Source organism: Salmo salar, chromosome 03, assembly GCF_965601325.2.
Source record: "Salmo salar chromosome 03, fSalSal1, whole genome shotgun sequence".
NCBI lineage: Eukaryota > Metazoa > Chordata > Actinopteri > Salmoniformes > Salmonidae > Salmo > Salmo salar.
Window position 1 is genome coordinate 2,992,501 of NC_138293.1, and position 21,619 is coordinate 3,014,119.

Here is a 21,619-nt window from a genome sequence, read left to right on the forward strand (position 1 = left end):
AATGATGTGTAATCAGTATGATTTTTTACAGAGTGCTCATCAACCGTGCCTCTAACATACCTGATTAAACTTATCAAATGCTTGATGATTAGAGGTTGTAAGTGCTGGGCTAAAACAAACACCTGCAAAGCCTGGCTGTTGATCTCTCCAGGACCAAGATAACCCACTCCCTCCACATCAGGGATTCAAACCAGTGTGGTAGATCTCTCCAGGACCAAGATAACCCACTCCCTCCACATCAGGGATTCAAACCAGTGTGGTAGATCTCTCCAGGACCAAGATAACCCACTCCCTCCACATCAGGGATTCAAACCAGTGTGGTAGATCTCTCCAGGACCAAGATAACCCACTCCCTCCACATCAGGGATTCAAACCAGTGTGGTAGATCTCTCCAGGACCAAGATAACCCACTCCCTCCACATCAGGGATTCAAACCAGTGTGGTAGATCTCTCCAGGACCAAGATAACCCACTCCCTCCACATCAGGGATTCAAACCAGTGTGGTAGATCTCTCCAGGACCAAGATAACCCACTCCCTCCACATCAGGGATTCAAACCAGTGTGGTAGATCTCTCCAGGACCAAGATAACCCACTCCCTCCACATCAGGGATTCAAACCAGTGTGGTAGATCTCTCCAGGACCAAGATAACCCACTCCCTCCACATCAGGGATTCAAACCAGTGTGGTAGATCTCTCCAGGACCAAGATAACCCACTCCCTCCACATCAGGGATTCAAACCAGTGTGGTAGATCTCTCCAGGACCAAGATAACCCACTCCCTCCACATCAGGGATTCAAACCAGTGTGGTGACATTGATGGTTTCTCGAAACTGATGGCTTCCGTCGAAGCCGAAGGTTAGGAGAATTAACGCAGAAGGTTAGGGGAAATAATGAAGCAGGGTAGGATAATTAACACAGCAGGGTAGGAAATTTAACTCTGCAGGTTAGGGGAAATAACGATGCAGGGTAGGATAATTAACACAGCAGGGTAGGAGAATTAACGCAGAAAGGTAGAATAATTAACGTAGCAGGTTAGGAGGAAATAACGATGCAGGGTAGGATAATTAACGTAGTAGTTTAGGAGAACTAATGTAGAAAGGGGAAAAAAATTAACATAGCAAGTTAGAAAATTAATGTAGCAGGGTAGGAGTATTAACATAGTAGTTTAGGAAAATGAACACTGCAGGGTAGGAAAGTTAACATAGCGGGGTCAGAGAGTTAAAGTAGCAGCTTAGGAGAAATGACATAGGAGGGTAGGATAAATAACAGTTTAGGATAATTCATGTAGCAGGGAAGTAGATTAAACTCAGTAGGGTAAGATTAATTAACATAGTAGTTTAGCAGAATTAACACAGCAGGGCAGCAGATGTAACGTAGCAGTGTCGCAGATTTAACGTAGCAGTGTCGCAGATTTAACGTAGCAGTGTCGCAGATTTAACGTAGCAGGGTTATTTTCCTTTTTTTTTTAGCAAACTGGCTCAAATGAATATCCTACATCTGTAGGTAGGCTTCACTCTGTCCGTGTGCTGTTGATTTTGGCACAGCGCGGCGCACAGAGAGAGACGCCCACAGACGCTCAAAGCGAACGCACAGAATCCGCCGATAGGGACCAATTTGTGTCAGTCTCGTTGTGTGAAGATTTAGACAAGAGCAGCAGCAGTGCAGACACGGTAGCAGCAGTAGAAGAAGGAGTAGCATTACTATAAGGAAGGAAAAACACTAGATAGCCACACAGCTCTCTCTCTCTCTGAAGAAGGTTGCATTGCCTTCCTTCCTCCTCCTCCTCCTCCTGGAATCCAGATATGAGGTGAAGGTTAAAATGTTCTGAGCTTCTTGTCAAACCTCGGAGTTCCATTGGTCCATTCACAGGAAGACTAGTATCAACAAACCGATACAGACAACGCGAAAACGTACATTTATTTGTTTATTTTGTTTTGTTTTGTTTGTTGTTGTACTGAAAGCAAAAACCGGAGGATTTGAGAACGGAGTGATATCGGCCAGAATCTCTCTCTCCCATCTCCAACCGTAGAGATGAATACCAACGACGCTAAAGAGTATCTCACCAGGCGGGAGATACCGCAACTGTTTGAGGTGAGATCCACTGAACGGGCTTCAGTTGTAATACTTTTTTATCGACAGATGAATTAAGGTATTGTGCCTTTTGGTTCGTTTAGTCGTTCACATTAGGCTAAGTGGTTTATAGTATAGTGGTTAAATGATACAGTATGTGGAGGCTAAATGATAGCGACAGTGACCCTATCATATAAATAAGTGCATACTGCATATATTCACCTTTTTAGTTCAGCATCAATCCGAGTGCAGCGTTTGAAAGGTTTCATATCACGTTTTGAAATGGTCCGAATCCAATCCAATATAACCAACGACAATAGAGGTTTTATTCATGTTTATTTTCAGCCAGATAATGTTATTCATTGAAAAGACAATTGACTGACGCTGTAACTAAATAAATAAATACATACATCATGTTGGGTAACCAATTCATGTCATGGTGTGAAATTGATGTTTACAACTCTCAGGCAGAGAGGGGAGGGAGAGGGGGGGAGAGAGGTGAGAGAGAGAGAGAGAGAGGGGGGAGAGAGACCACCACAAATAATCTTTATCATTGGGTGAAGCTTTACATATTCAAGACATTCTGCATAGTTTGTCCAATTTCAGTGTGTTTCAATAAATAATATATATATTCTAACTAACCAGACACATTCTTTAACCTTTGAATAGATAGGTCAATGCTTAAAAAAAAAAAATGTAGATATGCTTTTTATTTGTATTGTTTTAATGTTTAGTTAATTGTATATTCATAATTTGTTTTTGTAATATAATTAACACAATGGAGGTTCTACCAAGCATTTGAGTCATTTTCCCGATCAAAAATATTATTATAAAAAAAAAATATATATATATATATCTCAATGAGCCATCCTGTAAATCTTTGGCCCCAGCCCCAGTCCATTGTGTTGAGTTGGAAAATACAACTGTAAATTCATTGGTTGAAGGGTGCGGCCCAAAGGGCACCCTATTCCCTACGTAGTGCACTACTTTTAACCAGGGCCCTATTCCCTACGTAGTGCACTACTTTTGACCAGGGCACCCTATTCCCTACGTAGTGCACTACTTTTAACCAGGGCACCCTATTCCCTACGTAGTGCACTACTTTTGACCAGGGCCCATAGGCTAGTTGTGCGCTAGGGAATAGGGTGCTGTTTTGGAACGGAGAAGAAGAGGGTGGATGCTTCGTTTGAAAGCATGTCTTTAGTCTCAGGTGGGAAAGCATTGTTTAAGAACCTACAAGGGTTAAAGAATGACAGACGCACACTCAATCACAAACGTAAAACACACATACACATACTTAAAAGGTATTTCTCTCTACATGGGGTGAAAAGAAAGGTCTCGCATAAAGTGATTCATTCGTTCGTGTTTCTACTAGAGAACAGTACAGTCAACATAGACAGAAGTCCTGGGTCTTTCCTATGGATGTCACTTTCCATCAACTGTAATTAGTTAAAACCCAGGCTGGAATTCTTGTTGCGATTCCCTACACTCGCGACGCAATGTTGTGCTGATCTAACAAACCTGTGAAAACACAGTACAGAAATGTACAATGTTCCACGATTACGTTCCAAGACTTAAAACAATGGAATAACATCAACATGTATCTGTTAGGGTTAGAAGAGGTTAGGGGTCAGGGTTAAGGGTTAGGGGTCAGGGTCAGGGTTAAGGTGTCAGGGTTAAGGGTTATGGCTAAGGGGTCAGGGTTAAGGGTTATGGCTAAGGGGTCAGGGTTAAGGGTTATGGCTAAGGGGTCAGGGTTATGGCTAAGGGGTCAGGGTTATGGGTCAGGGTTATGGGTCAGGGTTAGGGGTCAGGGTCAGGGTTAAGGTGTCAGGGTTAAGGGTTATGGCTAAGGGGTCAGGGTTAAGGGTTATGGCTAAGGGTTAAGGGTTATGGCTAAGGGGTCAGGGTTATGGCTAAGGGGTCAGGGTTATGGCTAAGGGGTCAGGGTTATGGCTAAGGGGTCAGGGTTATGGCTAAGGGGTCAGGGTTATGGCTAAGGGGTCAGGGTTATGGCTAAGGGGTCAGGGTTAAGGGTTAAGGGTTGATGTGATCTAAGCTTCTAGAGGTCCGTGGTTAGTGTTAGGGTTAAGACTGGTCAGGGTCTGGGGTCAGGGTTCAGGGTCAGGGATTAGGGTTCAGGGTCTGGGGTTAGAGGTCAGGGTCTGGGTTCAGGGTCTGGGGTTAGGGTTCAGGGTCTGGGGTTAGGGTTCAGGGTCTGGGGTTAGGGTTCAGGGTCTGGGGTTAGGGTTCAGGGTCTGGGGTTAGGGTTCAGGGCCTGGGGTTAGGGTTCAGGGCCTGGGGTTAAGACTGGTTAGGGTCTGGGGTTAGGGTTCAGGGTCTGGGGTTAGGGTTCAGGGGTTAGGGTTCAGGGTCTGGGGTTAGGGTTCAGGGTCTGGGGTTAGGGTTCAGGGTCTGGGGTTAGGGTTCAGGGCCTGGGGTTAGGGTTCAGGGTCTGGGGTTAGGGTTAGGGTTCAGGGCCTGGGGTTAAGACTGGTTAGGGTCTGGGGTTAGGGTTCAGGGTCTGGGGTTCAGGGCCTGGGGTTAGGGTTCAGGGCCTGGGGTTAGGGTTAGGGTTCAGGGCCTGGGGTTAAGACTGGTTAGGGTCTGGGGTTAGGGTTCAGGGTCTGGGGTTAGGGTTCAGGGTCTGGGGTTAGGGTTCAGGGTCTGGGGTTAGGGTTCAGGGTCTGGGGTTAGGGTTCAGAGTCTGGGGTTAGGGTTCAGGGCCTGGGGTTAGGGTTCAGGGCCTGGGGTTAGGGTTCAGGGTCTGGGGTTAGGGTTCAGGGCCTGGGGTTAGGGTTCAGGGCCTGGGGTTAGGGTTCAGGGCCTGGGGTTAGGGTTCAGGGCCTGGGGTTAGGGTTCAGGGCCTGGGGTTAGGGTTCAGGGCCTGGGGTTAAGACTGGTTAGGGTTAGAGGTCAGGGTCTGGGGTTAGGGTTATGTATCTGTCTCTTATTGGGTTGTTGTTGTTGATGTTGTATATGTCTTCTCCAGAGCCTGCTGACAGGGCTGATGTACTATAAACCAGAGGACCCTATAGACTACCTGGAGGTGTGTCTGAAGAAGGTGAGGGAACTTGGGGGACCAGACAGGGTCCGGTGGGACACATTTGTCGGCCAGGAGAAGAAGTCCCTTCCCCCCATCAACGGAGGACAGTCACGTCGGTCCTTCTTCAGAAACGGTGAGTAGTGTGTGTGTGTGTGTGTGGTGTGTGTTTTGCCACACAAGGAGTGAGTAGTGTGTGTGTGGTGTGTGTGTGTTGCCACACAAGGAGTGAGTAGTTAGATGGCTGAGGACACTGCTCTTTTTCAATTTGTCTTTCCTCGATTCTTTGCGTCCTCTCTCCTTCCCAAAACCGTATTGGAGGAGAAGATCCAAGGTCTCCCAATCTGACCATTTCCTCCGAACCATTTTCAGAAAGAGGCATGGAGAGAGGACGTGAGGAATGGAGGAAAGACAAATTTGAAAGTCAGGGTTATTCCTGGAAAACTTTCTTAAATCCAAACATTGAGATCAGGAGCAATACTGTAAAGAGTTAAGATGTCTGTCCACCCGTTCTAAGCTGGGGTATTGTTATTGTTATTGTAGCAGCTGGATAGATAGAACATTATTAGCAGAGAAGGAAGAAGATCATTTACTGTAACTGTCCAATGGAAATGTTGTGTTCTGCTTTATTCCAACCCCTCCGGAAGAGACTCACTCGGAGGTTGGAGCAGAGGGCAGCTATTGTAGTCTACGGCGTTCCTAGTTAGGGGTTAAGTCATTTTGCGCAAAAGGCACAGGGATAGTTAGGAGTGGCTAGTAAGGGCAGGGTTTCCCTGTAGATAACATTGTCTCAAATCTGTACCTCAAGGTCAGTATCCCTGCTGGTTTCCATTCTGAATGAGACGTCATGCTAAAGATGTCTCTCTCTCCACCCATTCTAACCTGTTGTTATTGTTGCAGCTGAATAGATAGCTGTACAATAGATACAGTTGAAGTCTGAAGTGTACATACACCTTAGCCAAATACATTTTAAACTCAGTTTTTCACAATTCCTGACATTTAATCCTAGTAAAAATTCCCTGTCTTAGGTCAGTTAGGATCACCACTATATTTTAAGAATGTGAAATGTCAGAATAATAGTAGAGAGAATGATTTATTTCAGCTTTTATTTCTTTACTCACGTTCCCAGTGGGTCAGAAGTTTACATAGACTCAATTAGTATTTGGTAGCATTGCCTTTAAATTGTTTAACTTGGGTCAAACGTTTCGGGTAGCCTTCCACAAGCTTCCCAAAATAAATTGGGTGAATTTTGGCCCATTCCTCCTGACCGAGCTGGTGTAACTGAGTCAGGTTTGTAGGCCTCCTTGCTCGCACACGCTTTTTCAGTTCTGCCCACAAATTTTCGATAGGATTGAGGTCAGGGCTTTGTGATGGCCACTCCAATACCTTGACTTTGTTGTCCTTAAGCCATTTTGCCACAACTTTGGAAGTATGCTTGGGGTCATTGTCCATTTGGAAGACCCATTTGCGACCAAGCTTTAACTTCCTGACTGATATCTTGAGATGTTGCTTCAATATATTCACATAATTTTCCGTCCTCATGATGCCATCTATTTTGTGAAGTGCAACAGTCCCTCCTGCAGCAAAGAACCCCCACAACATGATGCTGCCACCCCCGTGCTTCACGGTTGAGATGGTGTTCTTCGGCTTGCAAGCCTCCCCCTTTTTTCCTCCAAACCTAACGATGGTCATTACGGCCAAACAGTTCTATTTTTGTTTCATCAGGCCAGAGGAAATTTCTCCAAAAAGTACAATCTTTGTCCCCATGTGCAGTTGCAAACCATAGTCTGGCTTTTTTATGGCGGTTTTAGAGCAGTGGCTTCTTCCTTGCTGAGCGGCCTTTCAGGTTATGTCGATATAGGACTCGTTTTACTGTGGATATAGATACTTTTGTACCTGTTTCCTCCAGCATCTTCACAAGGTCCTTTGCTGTTGTTCTGGGATTGATTTGCACTTTTCGCACCACAGTACTTTCATCTCTAGGAGACAGAACGTGTCTCCTTCCTGAGCGGTATGACGGCTGTGTGGTCCCATGGTGTTTATACTTGCGTACTATTATTTGTACAGATGAACGTGGTACCTTCAGGCGTTTGGAAATTGCTCCCAAGGATGAACCAGACTTGTATAGGTCTACAATTTTTTTGCTGAGGTCTTGGCTGATTTCTTTTGATTTTCCCATGATGTCAAGCAAAGAGGCACTGAGTTTGAAGGTAGGCCTTGAAATACATCCGCAGGTACACCTCCAATTGACTCAAATGATGTCAATTAGCCTATCAGAAGCTTCTAAAGCCATGACATCATTTTCTGGAATTTTCCAAGCTGTTTAAAGGCACAGTCAACTTATTGTATGTAAACTTCTGACCCACTGGAATTGTGATACAGTGAATTATAAGTGAAATAATCTGTCTGTAAACAATTGTTGAAAAAATTACTTGTGTCATGCACAAAGTAGATGTCCTAACCGACTTGCCAAAACTATAGTTTGTTAACAAGAAATTTGGGGAGTGGTTTGAAAACGAGTTTTAATGACTCCAACCTAAATGTATGTAAACTTCCGACTTCAACTTTATATCTCCCTGGGCTAATGTAGTGCACTATATAGGGAATAGGGCCCTGGTCTATAGTAGTGCACTATATAGGGAATAGGGCCCTGGTCTAAAGTAGTGCACTATATAGGGAATAGGGCCCTGGTCTAAAGTAGTGCACTATATAGGGAATAGGCTCTGGTCTAAAGTAGTGCACTATATAGGGAATAGGCTCTGGTCTAAAGTAGTGCACTATATAGGGAATAGGGCTCTGGTCTAAAGTAGTGCACTACATAGGGAATAGGGCTCTGGTCTATAGTAGTGCACTATATAGGGAATAGGGCCCTGGTCTATAGTAGTGCACTATATAGGGAATAGGGTGCCATTAGGGACGCAGTCAGAGCCAGTCGTTGTGTAACGTTTTTCAGCGTGCCCTCAGGTGCTGATAGATAGGGAAACAGATGCAAAGTGTCTGGAAAGAGAAATTGGTCGTTTGGTTTGATGTTGAGTCTGAGACTTGAACCTTGTACTGTGTGGCCAGGTTTGTAGAAAATGGGGTTTACCAGAACGTGATGTTTAGTCTGGCGCTTTGCTTTGCCTGTGTCTGTTAAGCTGCAGTTAAACAGTTAACAAATTTCATCCTAAAACCTTTTTTTATGAAAATGTTTTTGATTTGATTTTCAATTTGAATGATTGCGATGCTGGTTGTGCACAGTTTAAGAACACGGCCGTTCTGAATGAAGGGGTCGATATCAAGGATGATTCCTTGATTGATTGTTCAATTGGTTGATTTGCTTTTAGGGTCTGTGTTTGTTTCATTAAGATACTATCTATTGGTTCATAAAGCCAGAGCCAGATCAGTGTCGGTCCCTCTTTGGGCTGTATCTTATAGTATATGACTAATTCAGCTTTGTGTTAGTTAATTCATTAGTCAATGAACTGATGTGGATCAAAGTGGTAATAGAAACAAGCTCTTGTTGAATAACAACTTCTGTGTGTCTGTGCGTGTGTTAGTGTGTGTTCGTGTCTGTGCGTGTGTCTGTGTGTCTGTGTGTGTGTGTCTGTGTGTGTGTGTCTGTGTGTCTGTGTGTCTGTGTGTCTGTGTGTCTGTGTGTGTGTGTCTGTGTGTCTGTGTGTCTGTGTGTCTGTGCGTGTGTTAGTGTCTGTGCGTGTGTCTGTGCGTGTGTCTGTGCGTGTGTCTGTGCGTGTGTCTGTGCGTGTGTCTGTGCGTGTGTCTGTGTGTGTGTGTCTGTGTGTGTGTGTGTGTGTGTGCTTGCCTGCCTGCTTACCTGTGTAACGTTTTCTCCCCTCAGTGCTCCCAGACAGTCCCAACTTCCCATACCGGCGCTACGACCGTCTCCCTCCCATCAGCCAGTTCTCCATCGAGAGTGATTCAGACCTGTCGGAGACCGCTGAGCTCATCGAGGAGTACGAGGTGTTCGACCCCTCCAGGCCACGACCCAAAGTCATCCTCATCATCGGTAAACAACCTGACCCTTGTATTTAACCTATAACCCTGACCCTAACCTTTAACCTTTGGGGGTATTGTCATCTTCAATCTGGTGCGTGGGTGGGTGAGTGTGCATGCCTGTTTCCTACAGTATACATGTGCGTGCCAGGACGTGGGCATTTCTGTCTGTGAGTGGGCTGTTCCTTCCCTTTGCCATCTGAACAAGAGGGGTGGGGGAGAGAGACGAAAAAAAACTGGAGGCAAATTCCATGGCTATCAAAGATTATATTGGTTTCCATGGTGAGTTCTATCGATGGTTTCTCTTCCTTATTAAGAAGATAAGGCCGGCAGGTAACAAAAGGACTGGACGTTCCATTCGCGCTGCTAGATGCCTATCACACCTATCCTTTTTACTCATCACACGTCATTAACTTGCATATGTACTGCATGTCTCATTAAGAGAACAGGGCGCCATTTGGGAAATGAACATATAAGAGAGATGTTAGATTATATAGTAATATAGTCTACAACAGATTATATAGTAATATAGTCTACAACAGATTATATAGTAATATAGTCTATAACAGATTATATAGTAATATAGTCTACAACAGATTATATAGTGATTGATAGATAGGTTGATTGATTGATTGATTGATTGATTGATTGATTGATTGGCCATTGGCTAGGGAGTCCCACTTCACCTGGTGTCCTGGTCTGAATCAGTCCCTGGTTGGAGGGTTAGAGGACCTTGTGGCCCTGAGGGAAAGGAGAGAGGTTTACAGTAGAAATAGATTAAAGTCGGTACATACAGTGAGCTCCAACAGAATTGGGACAGCAACACACGTTGTTGTTTTGGCTCTGTAGTCTAGCGCTTTGGATTTGAAATGACATAATGACTGTGAGTGGAGACTGTGAGTGGAGACTGTGAGTGGAGACTGTCAGTGGAGACTGTCAGTGGAGAGTGTGAGTGTATGTTCTTCCATGTCGGGTGAACCGTTTATAAATTACAGCACTTTTTGTTCCAAGTCCCCCCCCCCCCCCCCCCCCTCCATTTTAGGAGACCAAAAGTATTGGGACAAATTAACTAAATGAATGTGTATTAAAGTAGTCTAAAGTTTAGTATTCCTAGCATGCAATGACTACATCAAGCTTGTGACTCTACACATTCATTTTCTATTTTCTTTTGGTTGTGTTTCTGATTATTTTATGCCCAATAGAAATGAATAATAGATCATGTATTGTGTCATTTTAGAGTCACTTTTATTGTAGATGAGAATAGAATGGAGGAAAGGGGAATACCTACTCAGTACATTCAAACTGAAGCTGACAATCTGCACTTTAACCTCCATAGTTATTGTGTCATTTCAAATCCAAAAGTGCTTGAGTGCAGAGCCAAAACAACAACGATGGTCACAGTTCCAATGCTGTTGGAGCTCACTATAGATTACTGCTAACAGTTCATAATGCCCTAGGCCATGGGCTCTGGCAGCTCTCTGAATGGCACCAAAATAAGGTAAAACAAACATACAGTAGACAAAGAAGTCTATATACAATGTGAGCAAATGAGGTGAGATAAGGGAGTTAAAGGCAATAAATAGGCCATGGTGGCGAAGTAAATACAATATAGCAAGTTAAACACTAGAATGGTAGATTTGCAGTAGATGAATGTGCAAAGTAGAAATACTGGGGTGCAAAGGAGCAAAATAAATAAATAAATAAATACAGTAGGGGAAGAGGTAGTTGTTTGGGCTATTTATAGATGGGCTATGTACAGGTGCAGTGATCTGTGAGCTGCCCTGACAGCTGGTGCTTAAAGCTAGTGAGGGAGATAAGTGTTTCCAATTTCAGAGATTTCCGTAGTTCGTTCCAGTCATTGGCAGCAGAGAAATGGAAGGAGAGGCGGCCAAAGTAGGAATTGGCTTTGGGGGTGACCAGAGAGATATACCTGCTGGAGCGCGTGCTACAGGTGGGTGCTGCTATGGTGACCAGTGAGCTGAGATAAGGGGAGACTTTACCTAGCAGGGTCTTGTAGATGACCTGGAGCCAGTGGGTTTGGCGACGAGTATGTGCGAGGGCCAGCCAATGAGAGCGTACAGGTTGCAGTGGTGGGTAGTATATGGGGCTTTGGTGACAAAACGGATGGCACTGTGATAGACTGCATCCAATTTATTGAGTAGAGTATTTGAGGCTATTTTGTAAATGACATCGCCGAAGTCGAGGATCGGTAGGATGGTCAGTTTTACGAGGGTATATTTGGCAGCATGAGTGAAGGATGCTTTGTTGCGAAATAGGAAGCCAATTCTAGATTTAACTTTGGATTGGAGATGTTTAATATGAGTCTGGGAAGGAGAGTTTACAGTCTAACCAGACACCTAGGTATTTGTAGTTGTCCACATATTCTAAGTCAGAACCGTCCAGAGTAGTGATGCTAGTCGGGCGGGCGGGTGCGGGCAGCGATCGGTTGAAGAGCATGCATTTAGTTTAACTAGCGTTTAAGAGCCGTTGTAGGCCACGGAAGGAGTGGTTTATGGCGTTGAAGCTCGTATGGAGGTTTGTTAACACAGTGTCCAAAGAAGGGCCAGAGGTATACAGAATGGTGTCGTCTGCGTAGAGGTGGATCAGAGAATCACCAGCAGCAAGAGCGACATCATTGATGTATACAGAGAAGAGAGTTGGCCCAAGAATTGAACCCTGTGGCACCCCCATAGAGACTGCCAGAGGTCCGGACAACAGGCCCTCCGATTTGACACACTGAACTCTATCAGAGAAGTAGTTGGTGAACCAGGCGAGGCAATCATTAGAGAAACCAAGACTGTTGAGTCTGCCGATGAGGGTGTGGTGATTGACAGAGTCGAAAGCCTTGGCCAGGTCAATGAATTGTTTCACAGTATTGTTTCTTATTGATGGCGGTTAAGATATCGTTTAGGACCTTGAGCGTGGCTGAGGTGCACCCATGACCAGCTCTGAAACCAGATTGCATAGTGGAGAAGGTGCGGTGGGATTCGAAATGGTCGGAAATCTGTTTAACTTGACTTTTGAAGACCTTAGAAAGGCAGGGTAGGATAGATATAGGTCTGTAGCAGTTTGGGTCAAGAGTGTCCCCCCTTTTGAAGAGGGGGATGACCGCCGCTGCTTTCCAATCTTTGGGAATCTCAGATGACACGAAAGAGAGGTTGAACAGGCTAGTAATAGAGGTTGCAACAATTTCGGCAGATTCAGTGAGGGAAAAAAGTATTTGATCCCCTGCTGATTTTGTACGTTTGCCCACTGACAAAAAAATGATCAGTCTATAATTTTAATGGTAGGTTTATTTGAACAGTGAGAGACAGAATAACAACAAAAAAATCCAGAAAAACGCATGTAAAAAATGTTATAAAATGATTTGCATTTTAATGAGGGAAGTAAGTATTTGACCCCTCTGCAAAACATGTCTTAGCACTTGGTGGCAAAACCCTTTTTGGCAATCATAGAGGTCAGACGTTTCTTGTAGTTGGCCACCAGGTTTGCACACATCTCAGGAGGGATTTTGTCCCACTCCTCTTTGCAGATCTTCTCCGAGTCATTAAGGTTTCGAGGCTGACGTTTGGCAACTCGAACCTTCAGCTCCCTCCACAGATTGTCTATGGGATTAAGGTCTGGAGACTGGCTAGGCCACTCCAGGACCTTAATGTGCTTCTTCTTGAGCCACTCCTTTGTTGCCTTGGCCGTGTGTTTTGGGTCATTGTCATGCTGGAATACCCATCCATGACCCATTTTCAATGCCCGGGCTGAGGGATTCAATGCCCTGGCTGAGGGATGTACCGCCAAGATTTGACGGTACATGGCCCCGTCCATCGTCCCTTTGATGCGGTGAAGTTGTCCTGTCCCCTTAGCAGAAAAACACCCCCAAAGCATAATGTTTGCACCTCCATGTTTGACGGTGGTGATGGTGTTCTTGGGGTCATAGGCAGCATTCCTCCTCCTCCAAACACGGCGAGTTGAGTTGATGCCAAAGAGCTCCATTTTGGTCTCATCTGACCACAACACTTTCACCCAGTTGTCCTCTGAGTCATTCAGATGTTCATTGGCAAACTTCAGACGGGCATGTATATGTGCTTTCTTGAGCAGGGGGACCTTGCGGGCGCTGCAGGATTTCAGTCCTTCACGGCGTAGTGTGTTACCAATTGTTTTCTTGGTGACTATGGTCCCAGCTGCCTTGAGATCATTGACAAGATCCTCCCGTGTAGTTCTGGGCTGATTCCTCACCGTTCTCATGATCATTGCAACTCCACGATCCCTTTTGTACTTTAACTGTTTGCACATCGTTACGACAATATATATATATATACACACACACATAATATTACATTTGAAATGTCTTTATTCTTTTGAAACTTCTGTGAGTGTTAAGGTTTATAGTTCATTTTTATTGTTTATTTCACTTGTGTTTATTATCTACTTCACTTGCTTTGGCAAAGTTAATATATGTTTCCCCATGCCAATAAAGCTCATAAAATGAAAAGAAAAAAATGGAATTGAAAGACACTCACCCTCCCATCACTACACCTAGACCCACCCCTCACCCTCACCCTCCCATCACTACACCTACACCCACCCCTCACATCACTACACCTACACCCACCCCTCACCCTCACCCTCCCATCACTACACCTAGACCCACCCCTCACCCTCACCCTCCCATCACTACACCTACACCCACCCCTCACCCTCACATCACTACACCTAGACCCACCCCTCACCCTCCCATCACTACACCTACACCCACCCCTCACCCTCACATCACTACACCTACACCCACCCCTCACCCTCACATCACTACACCTATACCCACCCCTCCCATCACTACACCTACACCCACCCCTCACCCTCACATCACTACACCTACACCCACCCCTCACCCTCACATCACTACACCTAGACCCACCCCTCACCCTCACCCTCACATCACTACACCTACACCCACCCCTCACCCTCACCCTCCCATCACTACACCTACACCCACCCCTCACCCCCACCCTCCCATCACTACACCTAGACCCACCCCTCACCCTCACCCTCCAATCACTACACCTATACCCACCCCTCACCCCCACCCTCCCATCACTACACCTACACCCACCCCTCACCCCCACCCTCCCATCACTACACCTAGACCCACCCCTCACCCTCACCCTCCAATCACTACACCTACACCCACCCCTCACCCCCACCCTCCCATCACTACACCTACACCCACCCCTCACCCTCACATCACTACACCTACACCCACCCCTCACCCTCACATCACTACACCTATACCCACCCCTCACCCTCCCATCACTACACCTACACCCACCCCTCACCCTCACCCTCCCATCACTACACCCACCCCTCACCCTCACCCTCACATCACTACACCTACACCCACCCCTCACCCTCACCCTCACATCACTACACCTACACCCACCCCTCACCCTCACATCACTACACCTACACCCACCCCTCACCCTCACCCTCACATCACTACACCTATACTCACCCTCACATCACTACACCTACACCCACCCCTCACCCTCACATCACTACACCTATACCCACCCCTCACCCTCCCATCACTACACCTGCCAGGCAGTGGTAAGGGGACCCAGAGTCTGAAGATAGCAGAGTGCTATGGGTTTCAGTATGTCTCTCTGTCTCTCTCTCTCTCTCCAGGAGGGCCAGGCAGTGGTAAAGGGACCCAGAGTCTGAAGATAGCAGAGTGCTATGGGTTTCAGTATGTCTCTGTAGGAGAGCTGCTCAGGAAGAAGATGATTCACAACGCCACCAGCAACAGGAAGTGGAGTCTCATCGCCAAGATCATCACCAATGGGGAGCTGGCACCTCAGGTATGCTAGTCTCACCCTATTCCCTAATCCCTATTTAGTCCACTACTTTACTCACCCACAGGGAGTTGGATGGACAACTATGAAATGGCACCCTAGTCCCTGTATAGTGTGTAACCAGTCCCCTAGTCCCTGTATAATATATAACCAGTCCCCTAGTCCCTGTATAGTGTGTAACCAGTCCCCTAGTCCCTGTATAATATATAACCAGTCCCCTAGTCCCTGTATAATATATAACCAGTCCCCTAGTCCCTGTATAGTGTGTCCAGTCCCCTAGTCCCTGTATAATATATAACCAGTCCCCTAGTCCCTGTATAATATATAACCAGTCCCCTAGTCCCTGTATAATATATAACCAGTCCCCTAGTCCCTGTATAGTGTGTCCAGTCCCCTAGTCCCTGTATAATATATAACCAGTCCCCTAGTCCCTGTATAGGGTGTCCAGTCCCCTAGTCCCTGTATAGTGTGTCCAGTCCCCTAGTCCCTGTATAATATATAACCAGTCCCCTAGTCCCTGTATAATATATAACCAGTCCCCTAGTCCCTGTATAATATATAACCAGTCCCCTAGTCCCTGTATAATATATAACCAGTCCCCTAGTCCCTGTATAATATATAACCAGTCCCCTAGTCCCTGTATAATATATAACCAGTCCCCTAGTCCCTGTATAGTATATAACCAGTCCCCTAGTCCCTGTATAATATATAACCAGTCCCCTAGTCCCTGTATAATGTATAACCAGTCCCCTAGTCCCTGTATAATATATAACCAGTCCCCTAGTCCCTGTATAATATATAACCAGTCCCCTAGTCCCTGTATAATATATAACCAGTCCCCTAGTCCCTGTATAATATATATAACCAGTCCCCTAGTCCCTGTATATATATATAACCAGTCCCCTAGTCCCTGTATAATATATAACCAGTCCCCTAGTCCCTGTATAATATATAACCAGTCCCCTAGTCCCTGTATAATATATAACCAGTCCCCTAGTCCCTGTATAATATATAACCAGTCCCCTAGTCCCTGTATAATATATAACCAGTCCCCTAGTCCCTGTATAATATATATAACCAGTCCCCTAGTCCCTGTATAGTGTGTCCAGTCCCCTAGTCCCTGTATAATATATAACCAGTCCCCTAGTCCCTGTATAATATATAACCAGTCCCCTAGTCCCTGTATAATATATAACCAGTCCCCTAGTCCCTGTATAGTGTGTCCAGTCCCCTAGTCCCTGTATAATATATAACCAGTCCCCTAGTCCCTGTATAATATATAACCAGTCCCCTAGTCCCTGTATAATATATAACCAGTCCCCTAGTCCCTGTATAATATATAACCAGTCCCCTAGTCCCTGTATAATATATACCAGTCCCCTAGTCCCTGTATAGTGTGTCCAGTCCCCTAGTCCCTGTATAATATATAACCAGTCCCCTAGTCCCTGTATAATATATAACCAGTCCCCTAGTCCCTGTATAATATATAACCAGTCCCCTAGTCCCTGTATAATATATAACCAGTCCCCTAGTCCCTGTATAGTGTGTACCAGTCCCCTAGTCCCTGTATAATATATAACCAGTCCCCTAGTCCCTGTATAATATATAACCAGTCCCCTAGTCCCTGTATAGTGTGTCCAGTCCCCTAGTCCCTGTATAATATATAACCAGTCCCCTAGTCCCTGTATAATATATAACCAGTCCCCTAGTCCCTGTATAATATATAACCAGTCCCCTAGTCCCTGTATAATATATAACCAGTCCCCTAGTCCCTGTATAGGGTGTCCAGTCCCCTAGTCCCTGTATAATATATAACCAGTCCCCTAGTCCCTGTATAATATATAACCAGTCCCCTAGTCCCTGTATAGTGTGTCCAGTCCCCTAGTCCCTGTATAATATATAACCAGTCCCCTAGTCCCTGTATAATATATAACCAGTCCCCTAGTCCCTGTATAGGGTGTCCAGTCCCCTAGTCCCTGTATAATATATAACCAGTCCCCTAGTCCCTGTATAATATATAACCAGTCCCCTAGTCCCTGTATAATATATAACCAGTCCCCTAGTCCCTGTATAATATATAACCAGTCCCCTAGTCCCTGTATAATATATAACCAGTCCCCTAGTCCCCTGCTATAATATATAACCAGTCCCCTAGTCCCTGTATAATATATAACCAGTCCCCTAGTCCCTGTATAATATATAACCAGTCCCCTAGTCCCTGTATAATATATAACCAGTCCCCTAGTCCCTGTATAGGGTGTCCAGTCCCCTAGTCCCTGTATAGGGTGTCCAGTCCCCTAGTCCCTGTATAATATATAACCAGTCCCCTAGTCCCTGTATAATATATAACCAGTCCCCTAGTCCCTGTATAATATATAACCAGTCCCCTAGTCCCTGTATAATATATAACCAGTCCCCTAGTCCCTGTATAATATATAACCAGTCCCCTAGTCCCTGTATAATATATAACCAGTCCCCTAGTCCCTGTATAATATATAACCAGTCCCCTAGTCCCTGTATAATATATAACCAGTCCCCTAGTCCCTGTATAATATATAACCAGTCCCCTAGTCCCTGTATAATATATAACCAGTCCCCTAGTCCCTGTATAATATATAACCAGTCCCCTAGTCCCTGTATAGGGTGTCCAGTCCCCTAGTCCCTGTATAATATATAACCAGTCCCCTAGTCCCTGTATAATATATAACCAGTCCCCTAGTCCCTGTATAATATATAACCAGTCCCCTAGTCCCTGTATAATATATAACCAGTCCCCTAGTCCCTGTATAGTGTGTCCAGTCCCCTAGTCCCTGTATAGGGTGTCCAGTCCCCTAGTCCCTGTATAATATATAACCAGTCCCCTAGTCCCTGTATAGTGTGTCCAGTCCCCTAGTCCCTGTATAGTGTGTCCAGTCCCCTAGTCCCTGTATAATATATAACCAGTCCCCTAGTCCCTGTATAGTGTGTCCAGTCCCCTAGTCCCTGTATAATATATAACCAGTCCCCTAGTCCCTGTATAATATATAACCAGTCCCCTAGTCCCTGTATAATATATAACCAGTCCCCTAGTCCCTGTATAATATATAACCAGTCCCCTAGTCCCTGTATAATATATAACCAGTCCCCTAGTCCCTGTATAGTGTGTCCAGTCCCCTAGTCCCTGTATAGGGTGTCCAGTCCCCTAGTCCCTGTATAGGGTGTCCAGTCCCCTAGTCCCTGTATAGGGTGTCCAGTCCCCTAGTCCCTGTATAATATATAACCAGTCCCCTAGTCCCTGTATAATATATAACCAGTCCCCTAGTCCCTGTATAATATATAACCAGTCCCCTAGTCCCTGTATAATATATAACCAGTCCCCTAGTCCCTGTATAATATATAACCAGTCCCCTAGTCCCTGTATAGTGTCCAGTCCCCTAGTCCCTGTATAATATATAACCAGTCCCCTAGTCCCTGTATAATATATAACCAGTCCCCTAGTCCCTGTATAATATATAACCAGTCCCCTAGTCCCTGTATAGGGTGTCCAGTCCCCTAGTCCCTGTATAATATATAACCAGTCCCCTAGTCCCTGTATAGGGTGTCCAGTCCCTGTATAGTGTGTCCAGTCCCCTAGTCCCTGTATAATATATAACCAGTCCCCTAGTCCCTGTATAGTGTGTCCAGTCCCCTAGTCCCTGTATAATATATAACCAGTCCCCTAGTCCCTGTATAGTGTGTCCAGTCCCCTAGTCCCTGTATAATATATAACCAGTCCCCTAGTCCCTGTATAATATATAACCAGTCCCCTAGTCCCTGTATAATATATAACCAGTCCCCTAGTCCCTGTATAGTGTGTCCAGTCCCCTAGTCCCTGTATAATATATAACCAGTCCCCTAGTCCCTGTATAATATATAACCAGTCCCCTAGTCCCTGTATAATATATAACCAGTCCCCTAGTCCCTGTATAATATATAACCAGTCCCCTAGTCCCTGTATAGTGTGTCCAGTCCCCTAGTCCCTGTATAATATATAACCAGTCCCCTAGTCCCTGTATAATATATAACCAGTCCCCTAGTCCCTGTATAATATATAACCAGTCCCCTAGTCCCTGTATAATATATAACCAGTCCCCTAGTCCCTGTATAATATATAACCAGTCCCCTAGTCCCTGTATAATATATAACCAGTCCCCTAGTCCCTGTATAATATATAACCAGTCCCCTAGTCCCTGTATAGTGTGTCCAGTCCCCTAGTCCCTGTATAATATATAACCAGTCCCCTAGTCCCTGTATAATATATAACCAGTCCCCTAGTCCCTGTATAATATATAACCAGTCCCCTAGTCCCTGTATAATATATAACCAGTCCCCTAGTCCCTGTATAATATATAACCAGTCCCCTAGTCCCTGTATAATATATAACCAGTCCCCTAGTCCCTGTATAATATATAACCAGTCCCCTAGTCCCTGTATAATATATAACCAGTCCCCTAGTCCCTGTATAGGGTGTCCAGTCCCCTAGTCCCTGTATAGTGTGTCCAGTCCCCTAGTCCCTGTATAATATATAACCAGTCCCCTAGTCCCTGTATAGTGTGTCCAGTCCCCTAGTCCCTGTATAATATATAACCAGTCCCCTAGTCCCTGTATAATATATAACCAGTCCCCTAGTCCCTGTATAATATATAACCAGTCCCCTAGTCCCTGTATAGGGTGTCCAGTCCCCTAGTCCCTGTATAATATATAACCAGTCCCCTAGTCCCTGTATAATATATAACCAGTCCCCTAGTCCCTGTATAATATATAACCAGTCCCCTAGTCCCTGTATAATATATAACCAGTCCCCTAGTCCCTGTATAGGGTGTCCAGTCCCCTAGTCCCTGTATAGGGTGTCCAGTCCCCTAGTCCCTGTATAGGGTGTCCAGTCCCCTAGTCCCTGTATAATATATAACCAGTCCCCTAGTCCCTGTATAGGGTGTCCAGTCCCTGTATATTGTGTCCAGTCCCTGTATAGAGTGTCCAGTCCCCTAGTCCCTGTATAGTGTGTCCAGTCCCTGTATAGTGTGTCCAGTCCCTGTATAATATATAACCAGTCCCCTAGTCCCTGTATAATATATAACCAGTCCCCTAGTCCCTGTATAATATATAACCAGTCCCCTAGTCCCTGTATAATATATAACCAGTCCCCTAGTCCCTGTATAATATATATAACCAGTCCCCTAGTCCCTGTATAATATATATAACCAGTCCCCTAGTCCCTGTATAATATATAACCAGTCCCCTAGTCCCTGTATAATATATAACCAGTCCCCTAGTCCCTGTATAATATATAACCAGTCCCCTAGTCCCTGTATAGGGTGTCCAGTCCCCTAGTCCCTGTATAGGGTGTCCAGTCCCCTAGTCCCTGTATAGGGTGTCCAGTCCCTGTATATTGTGTCCAGTCCCTGTATATAGTGTCCAGTCCCCTAGTCCCTGTATAGTGTGTCCAGTCCCCTAGTCCCTGTATAATATATAACCAGTCCCCTTGTCTTTATATAGTGCAATACATATGAGCTTTATCTGCAGCTGGGGTTGCTACAGAGAGGATGAGGATTGGGAAGAGGATGAGGAAGATGATGAAGATGACGATGAGGTCAAAGAAGGGTGAAGTGTAGTGGAGTTCGTTCAATGAACCATGCAGGTTGGATGAGTCACTTCTAAGACCTGCCTTGGGACCTGCCTTTAGCTCGATGGGCTAACATTATCTTGATGGGCTAACATTATCTTGATGGTCTAACATTATCTTGATGGGCTAACGTTATCGCGACGGGCTAACGTTATCTTGAGGGGCTAACATTATCTTGAGTGGCTAACGTTATCTTGAGGGGCTAACGTTATCTTGAGGGGCTAACGTTATCTTGAGGGGCTAACGTTATCTTGAGGGGCTAACGTTATCGCGACGGGCTAACATTATCGCGACGGGCTGACATTATCTTGAGGGGCGGCAGGTAGCCTAGTGGTTAGAGCATTGGGCCAGTTGCTGGATCGAAACCCTGAGCTGACAAGGTATAAATCTGTCAATCTGCCCCAGAACAAGGCAGTTAACCCACTGTTTCCCGGTAGGCCGTCATTGTAAATAAGAATGAATAAATAAATATTAAAGAAATACATTATCTTGATGGGCTAGATGGTTGGGTGTGGGAGGGATTGTTGTCTTCTCGCATCTCATTACCAACGTCCTGGTTGTCTGCCAGCCATGACTCAGCTGTCAGCTGCTTGAAAAAGTGGCACCCTATTCCCTATATAGCTCACTACTTTGTTCACTACCCCTATGGACCCTGGTCCATAGTAGTGCACTGTATAGGGTGCTATTTGGGACGCAGAGGCTGGGTCCTGTGTGGCCCACTGTGCCTTTATGAACAACAAACATCCCATCTCCTCGTCCTCACTTAGCTGATAGAACCACGACCTGTTCTGTCCATGCAACTGATTAAGGCTGGTGGACTGTGTGTGTGTGTGTGTGTGTGTGGATTTGCCAAATCATATTTTAATTCATCACGTGCTTCATAAACAACAGGTATAGACTAACAGTGAAATGCTGATTGACGGGGGGGCCTTCACAACGTGGACAATAATAGAATAATGATAACACAATGAATAAACTATAACTTGGCTATATACACACACGGGTTACCAGGACCAAGTCGCTGTGAA

At 45.3% G+C, this 21,619-nt stretch overlaps 1 protein-coding gene across 3 annotated transcripts in view; it reads left to right on the forward strand.

Moving 5' to 3' along the window:
* Positions 1–1,523: 1,523 nt before the first annotated feature.
* ak5 (adenylate kinase 5) overlaps positions 1,524–21,619 on the forward strand; it is a 197,447-nt gene continuing 177,351 nt past the window's right edge. For all 3 annotated transcript variants that reach the window (XR_014391817.1, XR_014391818.1, XM_045714398.2), the window contains exons 1-4: positions 1,524–2,092; positions 5,064–5,250; positions 8,953–9,120; positions 14,784–14,956. Coding sequence is in view for 1 of the 3 variants with exons in the window: in XM_045714398.2 (XP_045570354.1) it covers positions 2,033–2,092; positions 5,064–5,250; positions 8,953–9,120; positions 14,784–14,956 (588 nt within the window). In the remaining 2 variants the exon portion in view is untranslated. The remainder of the gene's footprint in view (positions 2,093–5,063; positions 5,251–8,952; positions 9,121–14,783; positions 14,957–21,619) is intronic.